Raw genomic sequence first — 25,203 nt, forward strand, 5'->3', positions numbered from 1 at the left:
TAGGGAAAAACCTAGCTATAGTAAGCCATTCCAGAGCAGCGTGCTGCCCCACACACCAACATCCGATACACATTAGCTATGGCAACACTCTCCTGCTTTCTCATGCCAGTGCTTACCCACGCTCCATTTTAAAAACACTTTGCAAATACTATTCCCACCCTTCCTCCAAGCACAGGATAAGAATCCCCAGGATTTCATTCCACCAGCAGGTAAACCAGAGACAAGCTAAGTTGTCCAGAGCCATAAGGGCTCTGTCCACTTGTTTTGTCCGATCTCCCATACAACAAGTATTTATATCCGAGTACAAGAATAAACATCGCAGGAGCAGTACAATTTTTCTTGCTGGGAGCAAGGGTGTCTAGGGAATCTCCCCCGTGTCCCAGCTAGCTCTGTCCCACAGATGGGCTGGAACAGCAGCCATGCTGTCACAACTTGTGCGCCCAACACAGCACCCCACACTCCCTTCAGACCTATTCACTGCGGTATGAAGTGTCCCAGGCGCTCCCGTTTCCCTTCCTGATTGAACTAGTGATGCAGAGGAGCTTCCTTCCTCTGAACAGCAGTACAGGCTCTCTTAAGGCTTGTGAGTTTAATGAAAGTCTGTGTCTAGTTAATATCGTCAATGTTATTAACCAGAGGAAAGCACAATCCCAGAACTGTAGGGATCATTACTTCCACAGAGCTGTGTTTTGGAGTTTTGTTTTTGGCTGAAAGCTGTTGGATAGGTACCACATATATTACCCCTGCAATGTTAGCAAACGTAATGAACAAGAGTAAAACTAAATGGATTGATTACAGAAACGTAAAGCACCCTTAAAAGTTACAATAGTACAACTTGTTAATACTCTATGCTTTTGCCGCTCTAAGAAAGTTTGTGATATCGCCCTGCTATTTAGACCAATGGAAACCTAAGAAGGGCAGAGATGTCTTCTTCAGTGCATGCAAGGGTGGGACAAGTAATCAGAGTACCCTGGCTACCAAGCTCCGTACTCTAACCACAGCTTCCGGAAATAAAACTGCAGATATTAAAAAGAAAAACACGTCTTCATTATAAGATAGGCGATGAGAAGGTGACTTGACTCAGCCAGAAGAGAACCCAGTTCATCTCCAAAAGGCTCAGCCCATGTTATCAAGAGTGAAACAGCTTAGTACGAAAGTTTCCTTCATCAGTCAGGACAAGAAAGCACACTGCAGCCCTAATTTAATCCCTCCACTAAAAAGGCAGCATGATTTCACTATTTCTTGCCCCTGGAGAATAGTAAATTCTTCATCCACGCTGTTCAATTCATGCCACACTCCAGGAAATCAAATGTTCAAAGAAAAGACACTTGAGCTGCAAAAGCACTCTGCAGAAAGGTAGATATTCTATGTACTTTACTGAAAGATCCAGCAGAGCTGAATCCAATCCTCTATGTCAAGAACAGCACATGGCTTAGAACAGGACATGGAGTGAGCTACCAGGAGCAACTACTGGAAACCTTAAGTGCTTATCAGGTTTTTTTATCAGTGTCAGACCAAGTCATTTAAAGCCTCCACTTCAGTCTCCTCATCAGAATTAAAGAAAAAACCAAAAACCTAAGTGAAAGAAACTGTAACAAGAGTTAAGAGAGAAATCAGTATAGATGGGGTGATATTTCAGCTATGAATAAACAACATTCCGTTCCTTAAAAAAAACAACAACCAACAACAACAAAAAACAGCAGAAAACCCAAACCCTTAACAACAGCATAAACAAGACCTTCCAAACAATTAAGATAAAAGCTAAAGCTAATTTTTACCCTTGAATGGGGGCAACTGAGGACATGAGACCTGAGGAGCAGCTCTGCAACATTCAGCGTGAAAGCAACAGATTCAAAAGCTGTTTGGACAACTTAATGGAAGATTCATGTGTCAATATTTGTTAAATATCAAGCTATCACTTATGACTCAAGAAGCCTTGAAGCAATGTACCACCGGAGCCCAGGCAACTGTCTTCAACTGCCTGCTTGCTCTGTTCTGATGTTCATCCCCTGACAGCCATTTCCAGTCCCCGAGGAAGACAAGACCCTGGCCTGAGGGCTCTTTTACTCATCTGGATCAGACCCTCCACTATATGCCTAGGTAACAGCAAACAAATTGAAATTCCTATCTCCAAGTAGCCTGGGGCTGGGGTCACCAACACCAAAATCTTGAAGGATGCCAGACAAACATTTCTCCACATCTTAATTTGCTTAAGTAGTTAAGATGGTAAGGATGGTTGCAAGGCAGCTTTTCTCAGGAGAATCAGACATCCAAAGCAAACACAATTCTTCTCCCTTTGCATTGGAACTTCCCACTCTTCCCCTTCTCACCCAAATCCCAAAATTTCAGTGTGATCTGAGCACCAATTCCAGTGTACTGATAATCTCCACTTCTATATTACTGAGAATGAAAGCTGTGCTATTAAGTTTTACGGCATTCTGGTTTAAGATTTGGTGAAGATGAAAAGCGATAGGAAGAAGAGGTCTGAAGTGAGAGGGCAGGGATTACACTGTTTTGTCTGATGCACTTTAGAGACTACTCAGAGCAGAGTTCTCAGTTTCACACTTTGTCACCAAGAGACACAGATATAGGGATCTCCAAACAATCCGTAGCAACAGGTACACTTACTGCGATACACTGCCTCATAATGCAGGACTGTTTCATCCTGCCAGGTCCCCCAAATTTCTTCATGTCTTTGCAGAAGTGACACTCGCCACACTCTGTCCGCAGACAAGCCTCGCACTTGCGGCATCGCGTCCTCCTCCGACGTGCTCCAGCGGTTGTCCGATTAGCTGCAAGCTTCACCGCAGAAGCAGTGCCCAGTTTCCCTTTGGGCCGTCCGACTGCCCTGTTCTGAAAAAGCCAGACACACAAGGTTAATCTCACATCCCACTTACCACCTATGCTAGAGAACTTACTTGGACAGGAGTTGTACACATCTTAGACATAAAACTGACAGATGTATCAGATCTACACACAGATGGGTAATACTCAGCAGATGCATACAATCACTCTTATAGCTAAAGGAGTTTCGTCACCTTTTCAAGAAAAAATGCATTGTAAAAAGACAAAGAAACCAAGGCATAAATGAGAGATCCCAAGCCTCTAACAAGCCTGCTTCAACAGGAGGGCAAGGAAAATCAATTTACGCACAGCTCAACGCAGGACTAAGTCCCAAGTGACATGCTTGGCTTAGGTCAAGAGATGATGTGCGCCGTTGCTGAGCTCTGGGCTAGGGAGCTCTTCGGATTGTGCCCCAAGTTAAGCCAGAAGGTCTGCTTTCCTCTGCTGGAAATGGAAGAATCCAAGGAAGCAGCAAATTAATTTTGAGGTCAGGTAGAACAGAGAAACACTCAGCAGCAACAGCTCAAGCCACAGCAATCTCCCTTAAAAAAATAGGAGACTATGAACTACTGCCAAGTGATAAAGTAGGAAATAAAACACAACTACTACAAAACCCTTCCAAAGTAGCTCCCCTCATATCCACTACCAGCAAGTGCTCAAAAATAGAACACTAACTGATGCTATGCAAAGGCTAAAAGGGGCATCCCAGGTCTAGCTTTCAATGACCTTTAAGACAGAAGCTAAAGGAGCAGGAAAAGATTTTAAATGATTAGGTTAACTGCAACATATTCACCTCTGGATATCTAAATTTCATGTTCTCATCAGAAACTCCCTGTTAATACACAAGAACGTAGCACTCAAGCCAAACATCCCTAAATACTATGTAATTGTATGGGGCTAATTACGCAAGAATTGGCTTGGCTCATTCTTACCACTGACAGCTTTCTCCATAAAGTTGATAATAATAGGACGGCAAAGCTCATCTGCTTTAGCATTTATACCATTTTTCCACTTTCTGCACCTCAACATATGCCCAACAGACCAGCCAGTTTCACTTTCTGTTCCTGCTGAATTCTGGGCAATCCCCAAGGCAGGGGCAGGTTGGCTATGGAATGCCATGCAGAATTTCCACTGCAGCTTTTAAAAGAAAGGGTATGGAAACATTCTATTTGGTACTGCAAAAGCTTCCTTGAGTGTCCTACTATACAACCTTGAAGAAAAGCCACATCGCCACATTTGATCTCCCTCCCAGCTGTCCTAGCAATGCTCCAGTGACTTCCTCTAAGATGCAGAAAAGTGCTGATATTTTAACAGTGCCCACCCCAGGAACCTCAGTCCTGGCAAAGCAGAGAAGCTAGGAGCTAGATCTCTTCACTTTCTCTCCCACAGACCTACTATCATAACTGAGGTGGGAGGAAACATTGCTTAATTGATGAGGTTACACAGATTTCAGCAAGTTTTAAATTATTCTCCTCCAAACAGTTGTGGGTTTTCTGCTTGCAGGTTGAATCACACTGCTGTGTGAACAGGGACAAGTGTAGCTTCCTTCCCATTGGCAACCACACCTGACACCTGGATTTCAGCCACTCTAAATATTTACCTTTCAGACCAACTTTTCAGTCTCTAAAGGATAAAGTCAGCTATGGCAGGACTCTGCCTCTAAAGGCAACCTAGGTAAGAGATAACTTCCTTTCTCAGCATGAATCACTCCTCCATTCTCCCTATTAAAGTCTCCCTCCACTAGCGAAGGGAGGGAGAGACACAAACCAAAAAGGCTAGACACCAGTGGGAACAAGTTAAACCAAAACACGTACAACAACCTGGGCCGTTCCCTTTTGCCAGCAGCACATAGAAGATTCCACATGAGCACCTGACTCCTTCCCACTAGGTTTGAACAGGATTAAGTTTTTTTAAGGCAGCAAACGACAGTTACAACACCGTCAGAATGGTCTTTTTAAAATGCAATCTCTTTCAAGGAAAAATCAAACTCGGTACTTTTCCAGCTGAAAGACAACTCCTGACTCTGCCACAGTAATACGAGCCAAGTCCTAATTCTGAGGACAGTGTCTTAAGTGCCAGGACACTGCAAAGATACAAGCAGTAAAAAAAAAGCATGGCTTGAGTGCTGAATTTGAGAATCCTAACAAAAAAAAAAAAAAAAAAAAAAAGGCAGGAAGGTGAAGGTACAAGGACAATCTGAAGCCAGACTACACAACTCCGATTTCCTTACCAGTCACCAGCAGACAGCAGAGGTGGCTCACTGCGATCTCACCATATGTAACATTTCTTAACTTGCCCAGACCTCTTCACTGCTCATGAGGAAATTCAAGCAATTGTACTAGCTGGGTTTGCACTGATTTACCAACCAACCAATCCTCAATCCAAGCCACGTTTTCACTCCAGGATGTCGCAGCCAGCAAGGTTAGAGAGGCCTTGCCGGAATTCCCACTAGTATCTAGTTTCAAGGGGCTCCAAAGCGGTCGCTTAAAAACCTCCACAGAAGAAAATCTGGCCTGTGGGTTGCTATCCCAGAAAGGGGCTGGGATTCAAGGGGGTGGACGGAGCCTCCAACATGGCTTGGGGTTTATTTAGCACATGGCAGACAGCCAGATAAATTCCAGGTTGATGTTAGTGAAGAGATGCTGCAGGATTTCCAGCTCAGACTGCAGTTTTACAACATACCATCCCTGGTAGCCAAACTAGGTAAAGATTTCTGTCCCAGCTCCTGTTCCCATCTCTGTCCTGCAATTTGCCACCCTCCAAGCACAACTCTATGGAGCTGTCTTGCAAATACTGAGCAAGCGGTAGGGAATGGCAGGATTCCTTGGTTTTACGACAGCGGCCAACAAACAGCAGCATCAGGACTCTGTGACACACTAAGCCCTGAACTACGTTCTGGACCAATGTAGTCTCCCAGCTGTGTAGCAGATTCTATCATCTCCTTTCCCAAGGAGATGAACTGAGACCCACAAGCACAGCCTGTGCCTGCTGACTCTGCAGTCCCCAGCAGCCACCTCTGAGAACTGTCAAGAAAAGAAAGATGACACCAAACTTGAAGAGACTTTTTTGCCTGCCTGAAATACCATCACAAGCAATCCTCTCCATTCTCCAGCACCTCCACAGAAACTGCGCCCGTACTTCCCTGGCCACAGCAAGAGTCTTCAGAAGAGGGGTAGGAAGATGCTGAAGTGATGACAACCACTCTCCCAAGCTCACAACAAAGACTGTGCAAGCAGCTGCTGAAACATACCAGGATTAATATACTAAATACTTACCCCTACGACACTGAAACCTAGAAAGGTGGTCGACTTGCACTGCCTCTAAAACAAGACAGGTTAACAAAACACCCTGGGGTTTTTTGTGGGTTTGTGCCCCCCCCCCCCCCCAGATTACTGCTATGCAACACACTAAGTTAACCTACTCTTGGCCATGAAGCAGACGCAGCATGGTCTCTACAGCATCCAGGTGCAGAGAGTAAACTTAGGCCATCAAATGTAATACACTATGAACTACAAAGACATTTACAAATCAAGAATTTGGGGTCACTCCCCCCCACCACAGTGGTTAAACACACTGGCTCCTCAGACAGGAAAGGGGACAAATTTGCAAACTGATTTTCAGAAGTGCTAAGCTCCTCCAGATCCCAGCAACTTCAACAGCACTCCAGGTGGACAACAATTAGGGGACTGGGTGGGGTAGTCATCAGCAATTCAAGTCTCTCAACAGGGCTGGGTAGATCTGGGAATAAGCCCAGGTATGACACTTCCAATTCTAAACAATCCCCTGGGAAACGATAGCTGGAAGAATTGCTACTTGGAACATTAGTTTATCTTGGCTACAGACAAACATTTGGCTGCTGGGAAGTTTTCACTGCCTGCTTACAGGTACTTTAACACACTTTTACCATATGTCACTTCCCCACCCAGCAGTCACCAAAAAGCCACCCACCCAGGTCAACAGAGTCACTAAGGGCCTCTGCCCTGAGCACAACTCTTACTGTAACAGAAACACAACTTTGATGTTTACAGCAACAGATTTCTAACCTTCACAGTTGCAAAGAGTAATTCAAAAGACCTCAGGTAAACAAAAATACCAAGAGCATCAAGCTTTGGAGATAACACTTCAAGAGCTATAAGCTGTTAAACACATCATTAAGTAGGTGCTGATGGTCCCCAACTGCTATCCCTCAACAATCGGGCTCTGTTGGAACTGTCACCAGGCAACTTCATGTGAACTCCTCTGCTCTGGAGAGGAAGATCAGCTGACCCTGCAATCGAGTACAGGAGGAAGAAAAGTTCTAGTCCTAAAAGCAAGGCTGACAAAGCCTGCAGCCCAGAAACAAGCTCTTCTGCAAGCAGCCTTCACCTGGGCACGGGTCTCATTCCACCACTCAGCTTCAGTGACCTGCTTAAACTGCTGCCAGCAGCACCATACCATTATTTCAGACTCAACATCTCCAAGAAAAATCCAGGGACATGCGCAGTGCCCTTCTGAAGGGCTTATCACCTGGCTAGCTCAGTGAGACCCTGAAGCACTTCACCTCCTAACCAAGTACAATCTGAATAGCTTATGTATCCACCACATAAATCTCTCCAAGACATCTTACATGCATGGTGTTCATTGCTTCAAAGTGCTGCGCCACATAAATATATCCCTTCATTTGCAAGACAGGGGTGATTTTTTCTGTAACACATGGACAGATTCCAATTATTCTGATGTGCCATAGTTTGACCAAGTCCATGCAACTGCATCAGCACCGAAAGAAAGATGAGGACCCAGGACTTCCCAGGTGCCAGTCCTGTGCTTAGACTGGTACTGCATCCCAATATAATTGTTGTAACGGACTTAGAATAGACACATTTAATTACCAATTACTTTATAACATCTGATAAATAAACACTAGGAAAAAACCAAACTAACAAGCCACACACATGAACCCACAATTCATAACCGTTGTCAACTGAACACCACCCTAAACGTGTTGGGGTCACAGGCTGATACCGGGCACTGGAAAAGCTCACACAGTGCCACAGCAAAGGCTTCTGGTCAATTATTTCCTTGTCTCTTCCTGTAGCATCAGAGGTGAGCAGACGTGGAAGAGCATTTTTCAATTCAAACAGGGTGGAAGCTCTGAAGGACATGGCTCCCTGCTTGGTGCCTAGGGCCAGCAAGCAGCAGTGTCCTCTACTGCTCCAGTGACGTGTCCCTCTCCTAGCCTCCTGGGCACGTAGTTTTGGCCTTCCTGCTAAGAAAACCAAACTGACAACGACCAGCAGCAGGTTAGACCAACTACACACATACCAATGCACTGGTCTAAGACTCACCAAAGTCATTTAACCAGAGGTCTCTAAAACAGACCCTGTCATTAACTCTACATTAACCCTGAAAAACAGGGACTGGCATTAAATTCCCTGGCAAGCTGACAGCCTGCTCAACACACAGAGCCTTGCACTAGATAATCACAACCAAGTCAACAGTTCTTCTGCATTAAGCCCTTACATCTCTTCAGTGATTAATAAAAACCCTTGTCAAAGGCAGAACTTAGAGGAAGAAAGGACAGGATGAATGGACTGCAGATTTTAGTGGGGACAAGGAAGATGTTACTTTTAAGACAGCACGAATTACACATGCCAATAACATCCTTAACAGCTTTATCAACTGAAGAGTGCAAACCAACATCACAGATCTAACATGTCTGACTAAAGCATATCTGCCCCAAAGTCTACACACTCAAACTCCAGGAGAATTGTTTTCCTCTAGCAGTGAGGGTTTACAAGAGTCATCACCCATCATCAGCATACGCTCCTGCCAGGGTGGAGGTGTCCTGCAAGGCAAGTCCAAGGTCCCCCATTAAGCAAGCACCATCAGAGGGAAAGGGAAGGCAGTGGAACTTTTCCAAGCCCAGCCACCTCCAAACAGTATTAATCCTCTCCACAGGTTCACTGCCACCATCTCCTCCAGTTCACACCCACAAGCTTTCTCATCCTCTCCTGCAAAAAGCAATTGTAGCTCCTAGCGACCACTTCCAGGTGACCATGCAGAGCTCCACTACTGAATAAACAGATCAATTTCCCACAAGTAAATAGAAAAGTTTATACCTCACAGATTCATCTGGCCATTAGTGACACTCCAGCAGCCCTTCTGCCAGCATAGTTATGTTGTTTAGGGTGTGATAAACTGGCATGTCAGTGCCAATGCAAGTACCCCTGTTTATTTTCCTCTGCCAGCGAGGAGGTAGAAGTTAGGCCTAGAGGGTGGAATAAGATACATTGGCAAAAATATGCTTTTGTAGATAAGCTGCATCCAAAGTAGGAGCTCTTAAAAAGAAAGTCACCAGGAAGTTATACAGACTTGGGGGCACCTCCTGCAATTGCAGCTTTTCTTCTTATTGCTACTTCAGGACAAATCCCCCTTCCCCCACCCAGGAGCATTTTCCTCAGTCTGTTTACACATGCTGAAGCGTCACAGTCAGAAATCAACTTTCTTCCTACTGCAAGCAGCCCAACAAGGCTGGTGGGCTGCAGCAGGGTGCTGCCCTCTGCACGACCAGCACCAGGCAGGACACATGCCCTGGCACCCACACGCTTCCAAGCCCCCAGTGCTGACTGCAACTGCTGTAAGTGCAGTAAATCCTGCCTGCTCTCATGCTGGGAAACCTGGCAGCCTTTTTGCCTTCTTAGTTTAGATGTAAATTAGGGAAAGAAGAATGAAAGTCAGGAGAAAATTCTGAGTGACAAAACCTGCAGCTCCTACCCAAGCACTAAAGTTGTGCTGTTCAACTCCACCTGTAGAGCTGAAGCCTTTCACCTGTTACATACCAGAGACTGCTGTAGTAGGAAAAGCTATGTGATACAATTTGACACATCCTGTGCAGAAAAATATAGCAGCGACATGTTAAAGCAGGCACGTACGAAAAATACAGTTGGATCCACATGAGGTGTTTTACCACCACAAGAGTTTTGAACAAAAAGAAAAACACTCCACAGGTCTTTGCAATGTAAGTCACACCATTGTAATCTAGGATCAGACCAGGCCTGTTAAGAAATCCCACAAGAAGGATTTCCACTTTCTTCCATTAATTTCTGTTTTAAACTATGAAAATATGAAAACGCTATCAAATCCTCAGGTTTTAGAAGAGTTGAAGAATCCCAGAATGTAACCAACTTTCCAAATTCATCCAGTAAGAACTAGCACCTCCAGTAGCAATTTCACAGCTGGTACAATGCAGCTGAGACCAATCTGCTCTCCTACGATTAAGCTCTTTAAAAAAAAAAAAGCGTACAGTAATCGCACCAAGACGTAGATGCAATTGGAAAAGGCCTAGCATAGGACAACGTTTAAAGGAAGGGGGCTGGGACTATTAACTACCAGGTCTGGGAGTTGAGCAGTGAAACAAGCAGCAGCACAGGCCTGCACGTTCACACAATCTGCAGAATTAAGTAAAGGCTTAATAAAGTTACTCATCCAAGACCCGTCTTAGGTTCTTGGACTGAAACTACACCAGGCCAGTGCAGCACATTAACATCTTTCTTAGGGTTTCTGTGCCAGATCTGCCATCCCTGGGGAGCACCCAAGCACACCACCACTACCACCATCCCCCCCAACTCTTTTTCAGCCCTTTTTCAGCTTTCTTAGTGCAATTATGAAGCAAATCACAGTAAAGTTACTAGAAACGAGATGGGTTTTGGAGGACAGACTCAACACCTGGCCTACGTAGAAACTTGTCTCTAAAAGCAAATTATTAGGCTATTTTGAAGAGCAAAACACCTTGAGTTATGAACAAAACTATCAAGTTTATGTTTAAATTGCATACACATGTTTAATGCTATTCCTGGTGCATTTTTAATTGCTTAGGCAGTTCTTAGAGAGTAAAATACGCAATCTAGAACACATGTTCTGGATTATTTTTCACAGATTACTTCATAAATTTAAAAAGTTTATTCTCCTTCCCCCACAGGGAAAAAAAACAACCAAACACACCAAACCAACCAACCAACCCACCTTCAGAGAATAAACCCTGAAAGTATTAATAAAAGTTCTCTTTTCATTTCAGCACACATCCTTCTCTTTATTCTACATCCCTCATCCCTAGGAATGGAAAGGAGGTTTTGGCTATAAATCAAACTAAGACAAGCTCAGCATCAGACTCTCTCCTGAAGTCCTGCAGCCCTCTCAGCTATTTGAGGAATCTTATTAAAAAAAAAAATAATAATTCTGGAAACGACAGGGAAAGCCCCCGAGAGGGACAATCGCACGCTCCAAGCGCGTTCGCCCCCGAAGCGGCGCGGGGCCCTCGGAGGTGCCGAACTCCCGGTGCCCCCGGGCGCCCACGGCGGGCGAGGCCGTGCGCCCCGGGCCGGCCCCCGGCGGGAGGCTCCCGCGCCCCGCTCCGCACCGGGCTCGGCGGGCGGCACCGGGGGCCGCGGACACGCCCGCACCCGCGGAGCCGCCGGGCGCAGCCCCACGGCGGGCGGCGCTGCCCCGGGCCGGGCTGGGGCCGCTCCCGACCCCACATTGTTCCCCGGCCCCGCTGCCGGCGCGGCTCGGCGCGGCGCTGCCCGGCCCGGCCTCCTCCCCTCCCTTCCTGCTGCAAACTTCGCCGCCCGCCCCGGACCTGCTCCGGCCCCAGCTCGGGCCCCGGCCCCGGCTCGGGCTCCGGCTCCGACTCGTAGTCCTCCTCGTCGGCGCTCGCAGACATGGCCATGGCTCATGGTGGGCCCAGGCGGAGCCGAGCTGACATGGCTGGAGCGGCGCTGCTGGCGGAGCCCCGCTCCCCGCACACACACACACATGCAGGAGGAGGAGGAGGAAGGGGGGCCGTGCATATTCATGCCAGGCAGCCAGGAAGGGGCTGGCCCTGCCGGCACGGCCAATCGCGGCCCGCTTGCACAAAGCCGGCCTGCGGGGACAGCGGGGACAGCGCGGCCGCTCGGCCGGGGCAGCGCCGGCCACCTCGCCGCGGCCGAGCCCGGCCGGGGCCGAGGGGGCTAGGGGGGGCTTTAACGCCCCGCTGGCAATTAGCCCCCTGCTGGTAATTAGCCCCGCGATCTGCCGAGGGGGCCGGCGGGGGCGGGCCGAGGCTGGGCCTGCCTGGGTGTGCCGAGCGGGGCTGGGAGGGGAGGGGATGCGCGGCGCCGGGATGCGCGGCCGCCCGCAGGGTGCACGGCGCTGCACGGGCTGCCGGAGACAAAGGAGCGGCGCCCAGCCAGCCAGCCGCGCCGCCCGCCCCGCCGCCGCTACCTGCCGCCCCGCCGCCCGAGGGACGGGGCAGGGAGCCTCCATCCCTCGGGAGGAGGAGGGCACCCAGCAAACTTCGCGGGTTCAAGCGGCAGAAGCAGCGCTGGGGGGAGATGGGACACGAGGCCGCCCGGCTCCCGGAGCTGCTCCCGCCTGGCCTCACGCCGCTCCCCGGGCAGGCACCCCCGGGTTTAGCTTGCTCCTGAGGAACCATTTCCAGCTCTGCTCTGCACGGCCTGAGCCGCCTCTGGGGTTTTACAATAAAACATCCTCCCTGCACTATGAAATGTTACACATCGGTCGGTTGAGGAGCTGTTCGGGACCCACAGCAGGGCCAGCACCCAAACGCAGACACTGCCTTCTCCCTCGAGAGCATGCAGCTAAGGGTCAAGACACACAGGCCTGAATTTGAGCACTAAGAATTAAATTTCCCATTGGATTGATGGGCCTGCTTTCAGGGGAAATCCCGGTTCCATTCAAGTTGTTAGGATTTTGCCTCTGGGTCCTACGCCTACAACACAGAATTAAGCATGAGATTAAATATTTGCATGTGCTGAGCAACCAAGAAGCCATAAAGCAGCACACCTAATGGTCCTTGCATCAGGATTTTTGCCAAACTAGTTTCAGCTCGATTCCACACGTCTGAACTATCACATGGCCATAGAAACACCTCAGGTAGCCCAGAAGAGGCAGCAACAGGCAGGAGCTGGCACAAGAGCCAGCAGTAATGTTGCCTTATGCCCGGTCACAGCCCTTGTGACACCCCGATCTACACAAGGCCTGGTCGCTGAGGTTTTAAGTAACAAAACACAGTCAAACTTCAAACACATATTTACAGATGACTGCTGATAAAGCCAAGTGGATCATGTCATTATGCCCTTTCCTTATTTTCAATACCTTAAATATCTGTTCTTTCTTTGCACTTCTGTCCTCTTGCCAACTGGAGCTCACGTTACGGGTACATGATGGTACTCTCCCAATCCTGCTCATCCGTGATGCCAGGAGCCAAGCGTTTACTTGCAGCACACGATGGGGCTCTCCAGAACGAGACTGGGTACATTCAGCCTATCTCCTCAGGTTTCTCTCTTCCCCCCATTGTGTTCGTACACAACCGGGAGCAGAAGCAGATGAAAGCTGAGGCACGAAAGGCATGTGCCTAAGGCCTTGGCTTTCAGAATCACAAGGTAGTATCAGAATCCAATGTTTTCTGGAGGAGAGAGGAAGGGGGCGATGCGTGTCCATGACAGGCCTACAAAGGACAGCTTTAAACCAGGCAGCAAGGATAACTGACACGATTACAGCGGTGTTTGTGGTTCATTATGCAGTTGTCCGCCAGCAGAGGCAGGAGAACAGATGACATCCGGAAGGAAGATCCCTGGTCCCACACCTGCCTGTGGGCAGACCAAGTCTCCACTAGCCTGTAGTGATTCCACGTAACCTGGCTCACACTTGTCCATCCCTCCAGCCTTTTGGCTCCATAATCCAGAGAGGAGAAAAAAATAACTTGTGACATCCCCCAAAGACAATCCACCAGTCACACCACAGCGAAATGTCACTCACAGCAAATAAAATCATGACATAGATCGCCCTACTCCTCTCATCTGCAACGCACGCTAGCACTCTTGATATTTGCATCAGCCTCTCTGGGCTGCAGCAGGTCACCAAGTGTAACCCACATCGAACCTCACTCCTCAGCCAGCCCTGCCACGGGAGAGTGTGTTCCAGTCTGCTGCTTACAACAGCAACACAACTGACAAATGAGCTCTAATTATGAAGCCTGTGTTAGGAGTGAAGACACACATGCCAAGATCTCAGAATAATTTCTAAATGCTAGGTAAACTTTGCCAAGGTGGCGTTTTAAAAAAAATATGGATAGGATATGATATAAAACAGCAAATTGGGAATCAGTGGGGGTAAAACAACACAATAAAATAACCTTTGCTGATTATAATTGCTCTCAAAAAATCTCACCTTGTACAAGAGCAGCTAACTGTTCAAAGAAATACTTAATACACAGAAAGAACTATTAAGAGAGCATTTTCCAGCTCAATTTTTTCAGCTTGTCTACGCTAGAGAACACTAAATTACAACAAATAGTCAGCAACCCTTGTGTGAACAGTGTATATTTGACTAGCCTGGTGCAGTTTACATCAGTTTAGAAAACAAAATAAGCAGCATTGACCCCAGTCATGCCAGTATTGGCATAACTGTGTCCATACTTCAGCTTTGCGTGATACAATTCAGTAATAAATAACATCCTTAATTAAACTCCTGAATGAGCCTTAGTGAAAACTGCATGAAAACAGACAGTACCTTCTATTCTGAACTGCTGCTTTGATTGCACCTCACCTGAAGTCATATATAAGTCTCATCAATATCATAATCTTCTCCACAGAAACCAATTATGTTGTCACAACTGAGACAATAACCTCAAGCGAAGAATAAACAGCAGGAGCAGATGAGTGCCAAAGAACCAGATTTTATTCTCATGCAAATATCCTGAAGTAGTAAAACCAAGATGGGGGGAGGATGAGTACAACCCCTGCACCTTACTCACTTGCTCCTGAGCATATCTTGTACCAACAGATTTCAGTCACTGCTACCAGTGCTAAACAGGACCTGTGTTTTCATATTAGACACTGGAGTTTAAGAACCTACGATTCTCAATATGAGTGAAAAAAAAATATGTGGCACAAACACACCTTTGATTTAACCTTGCCTTGAAACTTTTTATGCATTTTTATAGACTAGTATATTTAGCGGGTATTAGAAAAAATACATAGAAACAATTGGAAAAACAACCTCAAACTGGTTTATATGCAAGTCCTTGAAAAAAGATCTGGTGATTTGAGCTTCTGCTGCTTTCTACAGGCCAGCACATGCTTTTGGAAAGGAAACCCACTGAGATGTTTATGAATCATGATTATTGACCTGTATCAGAATAAGAGAGTTACCCAACAGCTTTCTAAGGTTTGTTGTTTTGGTCTAAGTGTCCATTCACATGAAATACGATCTTAACTGTTGGGCTTCGGCAAATTTCATGACACTTTTCTCACGAGTTCTAGCCAGTATTTCAGTCATACTCTGAACACTAGCAGTGACATTCTGACAACCTAAATATCCATCCAGTATCATCATGCTACCACTACCTACTATCTGTTTTATCTGAACTATGACATAAGAGTCATCATCAGATGCACTGAGTATCCATCACAATCTCTTTAATAAACAGCCTGATTGATCAACCTTAGATGAAATAACTCATGACAAAATAATACATTGATCACTCCCTCCATGTAACGCCTGCTGCACATACTTTCCCTAACCAGTACCCAGCACAAGAGAAGCAAAGGCAGCAAGCGTTGTACGACTCTCTCGTGAAGGATGACAACTGTGGACTATTACATGCAGTAGTGGAGCAACACCCAAAGCAGTGAGAGCCCAGACAGAAGGTGCTGACAGTAACTCACTCTACCTCTCATAAGCCTTAAAGACAAAACACCACCACCACCACCACCCAAACCCAACACCCTGTCATCTCAGAAGTATAGTGAGTAAGGCTGCAGAGTAGTAAAACATCAAGTTCATCTAGCTGTGGCATGATTGGGACTCTCCATTTGGAAATGAAAAAATCCTGCCATGCTTCCTTCTTCCACAGATCCTTAAGGCCACAAAGCGCTTCCACAGCACAGTTTGTGTCTTCAAGAGCCATGTTCTGTCAGCAAATGCAAAACCTAGTGAAACAGGTTCCTAAGAAGATAAGAAGTGACTGCCACGCTGTGGAGGGACATGCAAATTGATGTGGCTGCTAGCTGAGTGGATTAACCATAATATATAACCTGCTTTCCTCTAAGTGGCTCAGTGCACTCTGACACACAGGACAGAACGCTGTAAGACAGTCAGTTGTGTCCAACATGTGGGTAGCAGCTTTAAAACCTAGTGACCAAACCCAAGCATTTAGTGGCAAACAAATGGTAACCAAAGGAAAAGCTGAAGTATAGCTTGCCTCGTGAGAGCTCAGGTGCTCTGCTGTCACCTACAAGCCTGACTTAGATTTGTAAGGGAAACATCCAGGACAAACAGCTAAACCACATTAAACTACCTCTAAAGCTGCTTCGCTTTTATCAGAATTTATCCGTATCTTTTGTTGTATTTGCTAATTTTCAAAAAGCAGAGCACTTCTGTACCTCTTCTATCTGGTCTGCTAGTGCCTGCAGGAAAGTTACAAAGTTGAAACAAGACCTCATTTATATTCTCAGCAGACTTTAATTTCAATGTGCTAGGGAACTAAAAGGAAGCCATCTTCTCAGGGACAGAACATACAATTCGATTTTGTTCTGAAAAGTGCACGCAGGATTAATGTCCATAATTGTGCAGCACGTACTGTGGCATGACAAACGCCTTCCCCATTGCTCTGCCAATGTGCTTCGATCCAGAAACAAAACTATTAAATCTCAGATACGTAACTCAAAGCTTGAATGGTTTTAACGTTGGGGTGGGCAAGAGCACAAGGATGCTGCAATACTTAAACCAGGTTCAAACCCTAGCTTTTTGTTTGGTTCTGTTGGCCAACTTGGCCATGGATATAGGCAAGGTCCTGGTGATAAAATCTGAGACCTGCCAACTCATTTCACATACACTGTCTAAGAAAAAGGTCTTAAGACTAAAGTAGTTCTCATGAGCACTTTTACTGTCATGAAATAAAAAAGAAAGCTGCTATCTTGAAAAATGGCAGTCAAGATGGAGTTGAGAAAAATTCATGTTACTGAATATTCATGCATATGACAATGGGGAAGAATACATAAATCTTGTATGATACTTGGAGCACAACAGTTTGAAAATAGAGATGCTTGTTCATTTTTCCCAACCTGTTCAAATTTCCACTCAGAGTCAAAATGGCTCTAATTTACCTGTTTGATGTATTAATCACATAAAGGCATTGGTCAGATTTCAAAGCAAGTGGCTGAGAGTTGATAAGAAGGGAAAATATTAAGTCAAAGATGGAAGATTAAGACGGTGCTCATTCAAGTCCCTGCTATTTATAATTACTCCCTGAAGGGACACAATATTTCAAGTACAGCCTCTTGAGGTGAGAAATAATCTGTCAAGTCACCAGGCAAAGCTTTTCGAAAAATACTGAGGCAAGACGCAGTAAAGCTCTTTGGGCATGTTATGTATGATACACATACACCAAACCCTGAAACTCCTCTGGCCTGCATGGAGTTACCACCGAAAGGAATTTGTCTTGAGGACTAATGTTCATAAGAGACTGAAGCAGCGCTCGAAAAAATAAACAAGTCAGGCAGGAAGCTGCCTTCCTCAGCAGCACTGCTCCAGAAAAGCAGACACTTGACAAACTCCCAGTAGCTTCAACAGCTTTTACTCCTTTGCACAGTACCCAAAGTTGTCTTCGGTTCTGGTGCATCAGGTTTTTTCCTGTTCCCAAGTGTAGTTAGCAGGGAAAGGGTTTAGTTTTGTATGCATACTGCTACTGTGGGAAGTCCCCTAAAAAAAAAAATCCCCCAGACCTCAGCTATGTGGTTTTGGTTTTTAATAGATTTGTCAGGAACCAGAACTGGGATATTTTTCCGAATAAATTTCAGCCCGTCTACTATTCTACAGTGTAAAAGAACAGAAATTATTCAAAATTATTTAAATCGCTGATTCCAATCACAATTTAAATCAATAAAGAGAAAAACAAATTTAAATTTATTTTAATCCTGATTTTCTTTTGTACTGGAGTTATTTTCTGGAAGAGAAATTAATTATTAGCATCTGCTAACAACCAAGAAATGTCTGATTTGCAGTAGATTATAAACTTTATAATCAGGACTTTTTAATCAACAAAAAGGATTCACAATACATACATATTTGTATATGCAAATCTTCTTGCAGACTATTGGCATTTAAAACTGTTGTTGACACCAAGCAGAGTTCAGGCAGTGCTGTGTGAGATCACTTCAAACACCTTTAAGCTGGTGCCTGGCAAGGATGAAATGTGACAGTTTAAATCCCCTTTTTGCTCCTGAGCCACTTGGAATGACTGATGTAAAACTTATTTGAATCTCAACCAGAAAAATACATTGTACACAGAATTGTTTTGCTGTCTTTCTACCCTCCCCCTTCCCACATTTTTTCCGACACTAGGAGGACTCGATTTTTATTTTATTTCTTAAGTGCTTGTTTTTAATTGTCAGTATTTGCTTTCTAATCCATTCGTATTCCCACAGGAAGTACCCTGAATAGATCTCCAAGGACTGGTCTGTCTTAGGGAATTTGGCAGAGTTTTACCACTGCTACTACGAGGAATGTTGCTTTCCTGGTGGTAGCCCCCGGGCAGGCTCCTGAAACTGATGCTGTTTTGATGTTGTGCCATTTATACGTGCTCAGATCTGTTTCAGACACCATTCTGGTTAAAACACTAATTGCTGTAACTAGTACCTCACTGCTCTTGCTTCTCTGGGTGGAGCTGGCCTAGCGATAGCTATGGTAGGAATTCTTAGTAAGCAAGCAAGTAAAAACTGGAAGTATTTATTTAAAGGTTTTCAGGAATGTTCTTTGTCCACCTAGCACCTCTCACCCCGAATTTAAAGAAAACTTAATGTAAAACAATGCTCGACACTTCGGAAAAATTACATTCGTTTGAAGTTTACAGAAACACTTGAATTTATGCTTTTACCCCCTAATTTCTGCACACAATCAAATTTATTGTGTCCACTGATTCTTAGTCCATTTACTTACTATTTCTTAAGTTTGATCCAACGCATAGTGTTAGAAAAATGCTCATAAAATCGGAGTCACACACAAAGGAGCTCTATTATTAAAAGGTGGGACATCTTCTTCCCTTCCTAGCATTTTTAATGTGAAACACCATGAAAAGGGAAAAACATTCCTTGCAGCAGACACTGAGTGTGTCCAGGGTCCTCCTGTGGGCTCCAGATCTAGAGATGGTGTCTAATACCACTGCCTTTTATTTTTTTAAATATAAGTTATTTCTAAGAACCTAACGCCCTTTCCCCCACAGTTGTCTACTGTTTTCCAAGTGTGTCATTTAGTTCAGACTATGAACAATGATCAGAAATCTTATTAGCAGCCTAAATCTATTTATGATATGTTTATACTCACTTGTTCTCATGCCAACATTGTCCATTAGCTTAAATAACTCTTTTCCTCCCCTCGTGCTTTTACTCCTTGAAGTACTTACACAACAATCACCTCCCCCTTCAACTTAGTTGTGCCATGCTGAACCAGACATGTTCTTCTAGTTTCCACTCTTAAATATTACATCTTGAATACTATATGTGGCTGTGGAGTCCCATATCCACCCTCATCTCAAAACTACCTATAGTGGAACTAGAATAGAGTGAGAAAAATGATCAAACATATGGTATGGCTTGCGTACCAGAAAAAGATTGAACTTACTAGTGTTTTTCAGCTTGGGAGTGGGGGAAGACTGAGAAGCACTAACAGGGACGTAAAAAAAAAAAAATATCATTGACAGCACAGAGAAGGTGAACAGAGACCTCATTCAAATTTCTCGAAATGCATGATATAGCGGGCATGAAGTGTATTTATGATATTAAGGGACAGATCTGAAACAACTTAAGGAAGTACTTATCTACACAGAGCTTTATTAAACTGCAGGGGACACTGCCACTGAATGCTCTGGAGATCAAACAGATCAACAGGTTCCACAAATTGTCAGGTAAATTCACAGAGGAAAAAAAAAATTCTACCAGGGGACACTGAACACAAAAGATATAATTTTCTAGCTCTAATTGGGAAGATAGGCAAAGGAAAGATCACCGTATGTCTGCTTTGTTTTTACAACACTTCCAACAGCTGTGACTGGTCACCATCAAAACCAGAACACCGCACTACAAGGACTGCCTGGTCTGATGGAGTATGACTAGCTCAACCTTCCCTCAATCATACTAATCAGCCTTTTGCTCTGCCTCTCACAGATCAGTTCTTATGAGAGAATCTTTCTTTTTCAGATATATGGATGTATCTGTAGAATTTTACAGAAAGATTTCTAGTAAAAATAACGGGGTAAAAAATAAACTGCTCTAAGACACAACTCACTAATGATTGGAATCAGATGCTGCCCGTGGTAACAGAAAAATAGAGTCAAAACCCCAGAAAGTCCCTTTCAATGCTGTGCCCACCCACTGCCACCCCGCAGTCCAAAAAACAACAGCAAGAAAACCCAGCCCGAGAGATGTCTTCCTCTTTTTTTTCTTTTTTCTTTTTAAATTACCACTTTTTCTTCCTGGTTCTCATGCACTGATACATAGCTATGAATGTTATTTGCATTGCCAATTGCAGGGAAGGTTGTTTGTTTTTTTTTTAAAAAAACACATCATAATCCAATTAAAATTTCAGTTTGTGGCCTTTACTAATTAATAGTACTCTTTTAAATAAAAATATTACCATTTCCTTGTTCTACTTCTCAAGTTATCTTCCCTTAAAATCAACAGGTAAAAATTACATGAAAAAAGCACGTGACCAGGCATCAGAAAAACAGCCACAGATTGCAGCATTGTTAACCAGCCACTGAAAATTACAGCTTCATCTTCTGCTCACAGCCAGACCTATATTATATATTTGGACACTTGCTATCTTGACAAATGCAGTGGCTTTAGGTTTGTGCCAGGTAAGAGAGATGAGAATCTGGCTCATAGTCTGCATTTCTAACTTTTCACAGAACAAGAGAGTCCAAACATATTTTAGTTCTTTATAGCTGCTCTTCATAGACAACTAAAGATCTTTATCACAATAAAAGCAGAAGGCACTGCCATAGAGTGTAATTACATGCTACTATAGTCGACTGTTGTCTTCCAGAAATAGGAACTTGTTTGAAAAATGCATGGTTTCTGCTTGGGCCATACTCCGAGTTCCTTAAATAAAATGCTACCCTTAATCCCTGTGCAGAGAAAATGGGAACTCTGGTATTGTAGGGCTGAGCAAACCTTGAAAGTGGGCTTCCAGATCTGGCTTGACAGTAGTCAGCTTTGTGCACCAGTGATTAGTGATGTGTCACCACAGTGGAAAATCAGGTTTAGGCCCTGCTCTCTTTTCACACCACCCAGAAGTTTATGTCCCAGGGATGGGGAAGGAGTGAGTTTGTCAGGATTATTTCTCACTCTTTAGTCACTTAAGAATCCAAAATTTCAAGGCAGCACACCCTATGGAGTGCTTCCTTTTGGCCAGCAGACTACCACTGCAAACCCCCCCCCCCCAAGTAACACTCAGCACTGCACCAAGTGAGGACAACTTACTGTTGCACAACCCCCCAGCAAGGGGACAGGGATGGGGTTTACATTTCCACAGCTGCATCCATGCTCAGCAGCCAGCTGGGCAAAACGTGCCATCTAGTCTGAAGGTACGTAAACCATCAGTCAACCATCAGGACAAGAAGGTTTCAAATATCCGCTTGGTCCCACATTCCTTGAAGAGGCCTAAATTAAGATCATTGTACATATCCTAGGATTGCTGGGAAAGTCAGACTGATTATTAAACAGAGACTTATTTTCAAAATGGATTGTTTTCTCTTACTCTAGAGCTAAAAAGAAAAAGGCAGGTTCTTGCTTCTTGTGAAAGGGCATTTGCCAAAAAAAAAAAAAACCAACCCAAAGTGTCTACAGGAGTGTAATTGTTGTGCTAAGTAATTATCAATACATTAGTAAAAGTACGAAAGACTCAAAAAAGCTCCATAAAGATGAGTACATATGATCTGGAAGAGGTGCCTATGAATTGCACACCACTCCTCTATTGCCATAAAATAGTAACAGTTCATACATTTTACTACAAAACTTTCTGCTGAAGGTGTCACAGACCTTTATAACCATTAATTTCACGTCACAACCTCCCCAGATGGGAAGCACCATCTCCATACAGAAAAGCTCAGGGAGCAGAAATGTGCCATTCACCTCACGCAACACAAGGAGGCTGCAGCAGAGCTGGGAACGAACGCAGACCCTTGCCTCCCATTTTGTACACTAACCACAAGATCATCAAATGTCACCCAGTTATATCTCCTCACAAAAACATTTTTGATCATTACTTCTGTTTCTTTTCTCAGCGAGTAATTTTTTTTTGACAGAGAACTGCAGTATAACTGACAGCACCAAATGCCTTTAGAAAAGGTAGACGGGAGCGACGCAGCACAACAGGGCCATGACATATGGACGGTTCTTCCGCATACTTAGTTACACCTTATCCACTGTGAACTGTGATTTAAGGTGAGGGAACACGTTCCTTCCTTAAATCCCAGAATTTCACAGTCTTCAAGCAACCATTTTGCAGTACAGAACTGCACACACTGTTGGCACGTCACACTAACAACACATAAAAAGAAACTGTGACTCAATTTTAAAGGGAAATATTTGCTGCTTCGAAAATAGTTCAGATTATTAAAGGCATGTTCTTTCTAAAGCAAGTCAACATAACTAAGACCACCCTTCCATAACCTGGGTTATTCACACAGATTAAATCATTCCCTGTCTCTGCTCCAGGGATCTTTTACTTCAGTAAGAGTTCTCTCCCTCTGCTCTATGCTTTTCCTGCTCCATCCCTTTTCAGTACTTGCCTCTCCCCTCACCCTGCTCTCTTGCTGTTTCTAGTTTCTTCCCTTCCTTTCTTTACAGTCGTTTCCATTTTCTTTGAAATGTTTTGGCATTTAATGCTGGCTTTATTCTTCCTTCTCCATCTGCTGCTCTTGTCTTTCTAAAGCTCTTCTGGAGCCTTCTCTTGGGAGAAAGCAAGAGCCACGTTTTCCATTTATTGCCGCCTCTTTCTGGATTTCAGTTCGCTTCTTTTTCTTTATGGACTTGGAATCTGACAGTCCTCCTCTCCCTGGAACCTGATACAGCAGCTACAGTGTCATCTTACCAGCCCGCCCCACGGTAGCTGGTACCATGCTGTATTGTATCTGCCGCTCCCTCTGAACACAAGTATCTCAGGAAAGGCACTGTTAAGTATTTGCCATTTCTCCTATACACTGCAAGAGCAATACTACAGAAAGCAGAATTAATGGTAGGTTTTACTCCCCTGCCTTGTGCTCAACACTTCTGGAGTATTCTAGCCATGGAGACTTGCTCCACCAGCTACAACCTAATTTAAAGGGAGTGTCCTCGTGTCCGTCCCCCCATGTCCTGTTCCTCACACACACACACCCCCCCCCTCAGCATTTTCTTCTCTTTAAAATCTTCCATTTAATTATCAGGACTTGGAGGGCACAAAGGAGAAATAACCAAGCTTAACTACTAACACTGCCTTCATACAAATCTCCCCTATATTGTCTTTCTAACATATTTTAATTTGGGACTCAAAGGCTCAACCCTAAGACATGTCTTCTTAATCTGCTCACTTCAAACAAGGGAAATAGCTGTAACTCGTAAGATGACATGGACATTAGAATTAGAAGTGCAACAAACTAAAAGTGCAACAACAAGCTTTTTTGGGGAAACACGTGGCCACATCTGCATGTGTACCTTTTAACTAAAGCATAAGACATGATACAAATTGATCACTGATTAAGCAAAGTAAGTATGAAGGGAATGATGGATTCTTCTGTTATAAATTTTTTTTATTGCCAAACTTCAGTCTAAAACCTGACTTTCTGTGAAAGTTTTCCTCATGTTTGTTATTAGTCAATGTATTTAATTGTTTGTTATTGTACCTTAGCGCTGGCAATGATGCCTTCTAAAAGATTCTGCTTTCAGAAAGGCTAAAGGAAAATAAACACTAGAAAAGTTAAAAAAACCCCAACCTTGCAGCCAGCAAGATGGACTTTGCAAAGAGGGATAAGATTTAAGTCACAAAAAAATACAAATCTTTTACAGTTATGTTGCCAACGCACAGAAATAAAATATAAGAAATGAACCATGTATCAAGGATTCCAAAATAAAGTGAACAAGAACATTAGCAAATGCCAAAGCTTATAAAAGCCTCTAAACACAAATATCCTCACTTCTACCACATGTTCAAAAGATATAACATAACAGTCAGTTGTTTCTTAGTTTTGTTTTATAGTTTCACACACCAGCTTTCCTCTGGTCACAGAGATTTTGCTTTATTCAATGCCTGGAGTATACTTGACTGATGAATGAACACCAGCTATCAAAGCAGTGGAGTGGACAACCCGACGCCTATTCCTCTCAAGGCTTTCCACTGTTGTTTTTAGACAAATAAATGTTATAAACCCAAAGCATATTCCCATGGAATTATTACAAACTAAAAGGGAAATATGTATTGAACAAGATACAACTGATCTGAAACATGCTCAGCTAAAACCCAAAAAGAAACCAAGAAGGAACATGATACGCTCATTCTGCCCAACTCTCCTCTGGCAGTTTGATGTTTATGGTCTCCTACTTCCCATTTGAAAACAGCAAATTCTTGTGGCTAAAAGTGATTATATGCAAAGCCATGACAAGTCCACCAGCACAAAAAGTGAGAACAGTGAAAATAATTCACGCAGTTAATTATTTGAAAGTTATTTACAATGATAACAACAACAGATTTTCAGATAGAAGCCCGATTTAAGCTGACCGACCCTTTCAGCATTTCTAAAGAAATTATGTATTATAAAACTAATTCAGTGAAAAATGAAAGTAAAAATAGAAGCAATGAGACATCTTCTAAATAAGCAAAGCTGCTTTTACAGCATGCTGAATAACTGGAGTGTGGTAAACATAACACTGTTATAAATAACACCCAGCCTTTTGACATTATTCTTTAGTTAATTATTTCAAACTCTTTATAAGCATTAATGAAGCAAGCTTCATGGTTCTCCTGCAAAGTGAAGAGAACTACTCTCATATTTAGGAGGAAAAATGAAGATGCAGGGACAGAAAACAACCCTCCAAAGTTAAAGCAGTACACTTACAGAGACAATTCAGAAGATCTCATGGTATAAGAGAAAAAACATCCTCTCACCCAAATGAGAGTGCTTACTAAGTGACCAGTTTGTAGGATTTACACATCATTTAATTTTACACAAAACGTTGCATCAATATTTTTAGATTTTACCATGACTAATAAATGATCAAGACATACTAAAGTTTTACACTGATAAGTAAGGCCCAAACAAATTATTTTTAAACGGAAACTCTTAAC

The 25,203-nt window shown here is 44.0% G+C and overlaps 1 protein-coding gene across 10 annotated transcripts in view; it reads right to left on the reverse strand.

The window, feature by feature from the left end:
- KDM2B (lysine demethylase 2B) overlaps positions 1–25,203 on the reverse strand; it is a 125,910-nt gene that overhangs the window by 15,521 nt on the left and 85,186 nt on the right. For all 10 annotated transcript variants that reach the window (XM_037375452.1, XM_037375457.1, XM_037375451.1 and 7 more), the window contains one exon: positions 2,629–2,853. In XM_037375452.1, the coding sequence (XP_037231349.1) occupies positions 2,629–2,853 (225 nt within the window). The remainder of the gene's footprint in view (positions 1–2,628; positions 2,854–25,203) is intronic.

The sequence above is a fragment of the Falco rusticolus genome, chromosome 1 (genome assembly GCF_015220075.1).
Source record: "Falco rusticolus isolate bFalRus1 chromosome 1, bFalRus1.pri, whole genome shotgun sequence".
Classification (NCBI taxonomy): domain Eukaryota; kingdom Metazoa; phylum Chordata; class Aves; order Falconiformes; family Falconidae; genus Falco; species Falco rusticolus.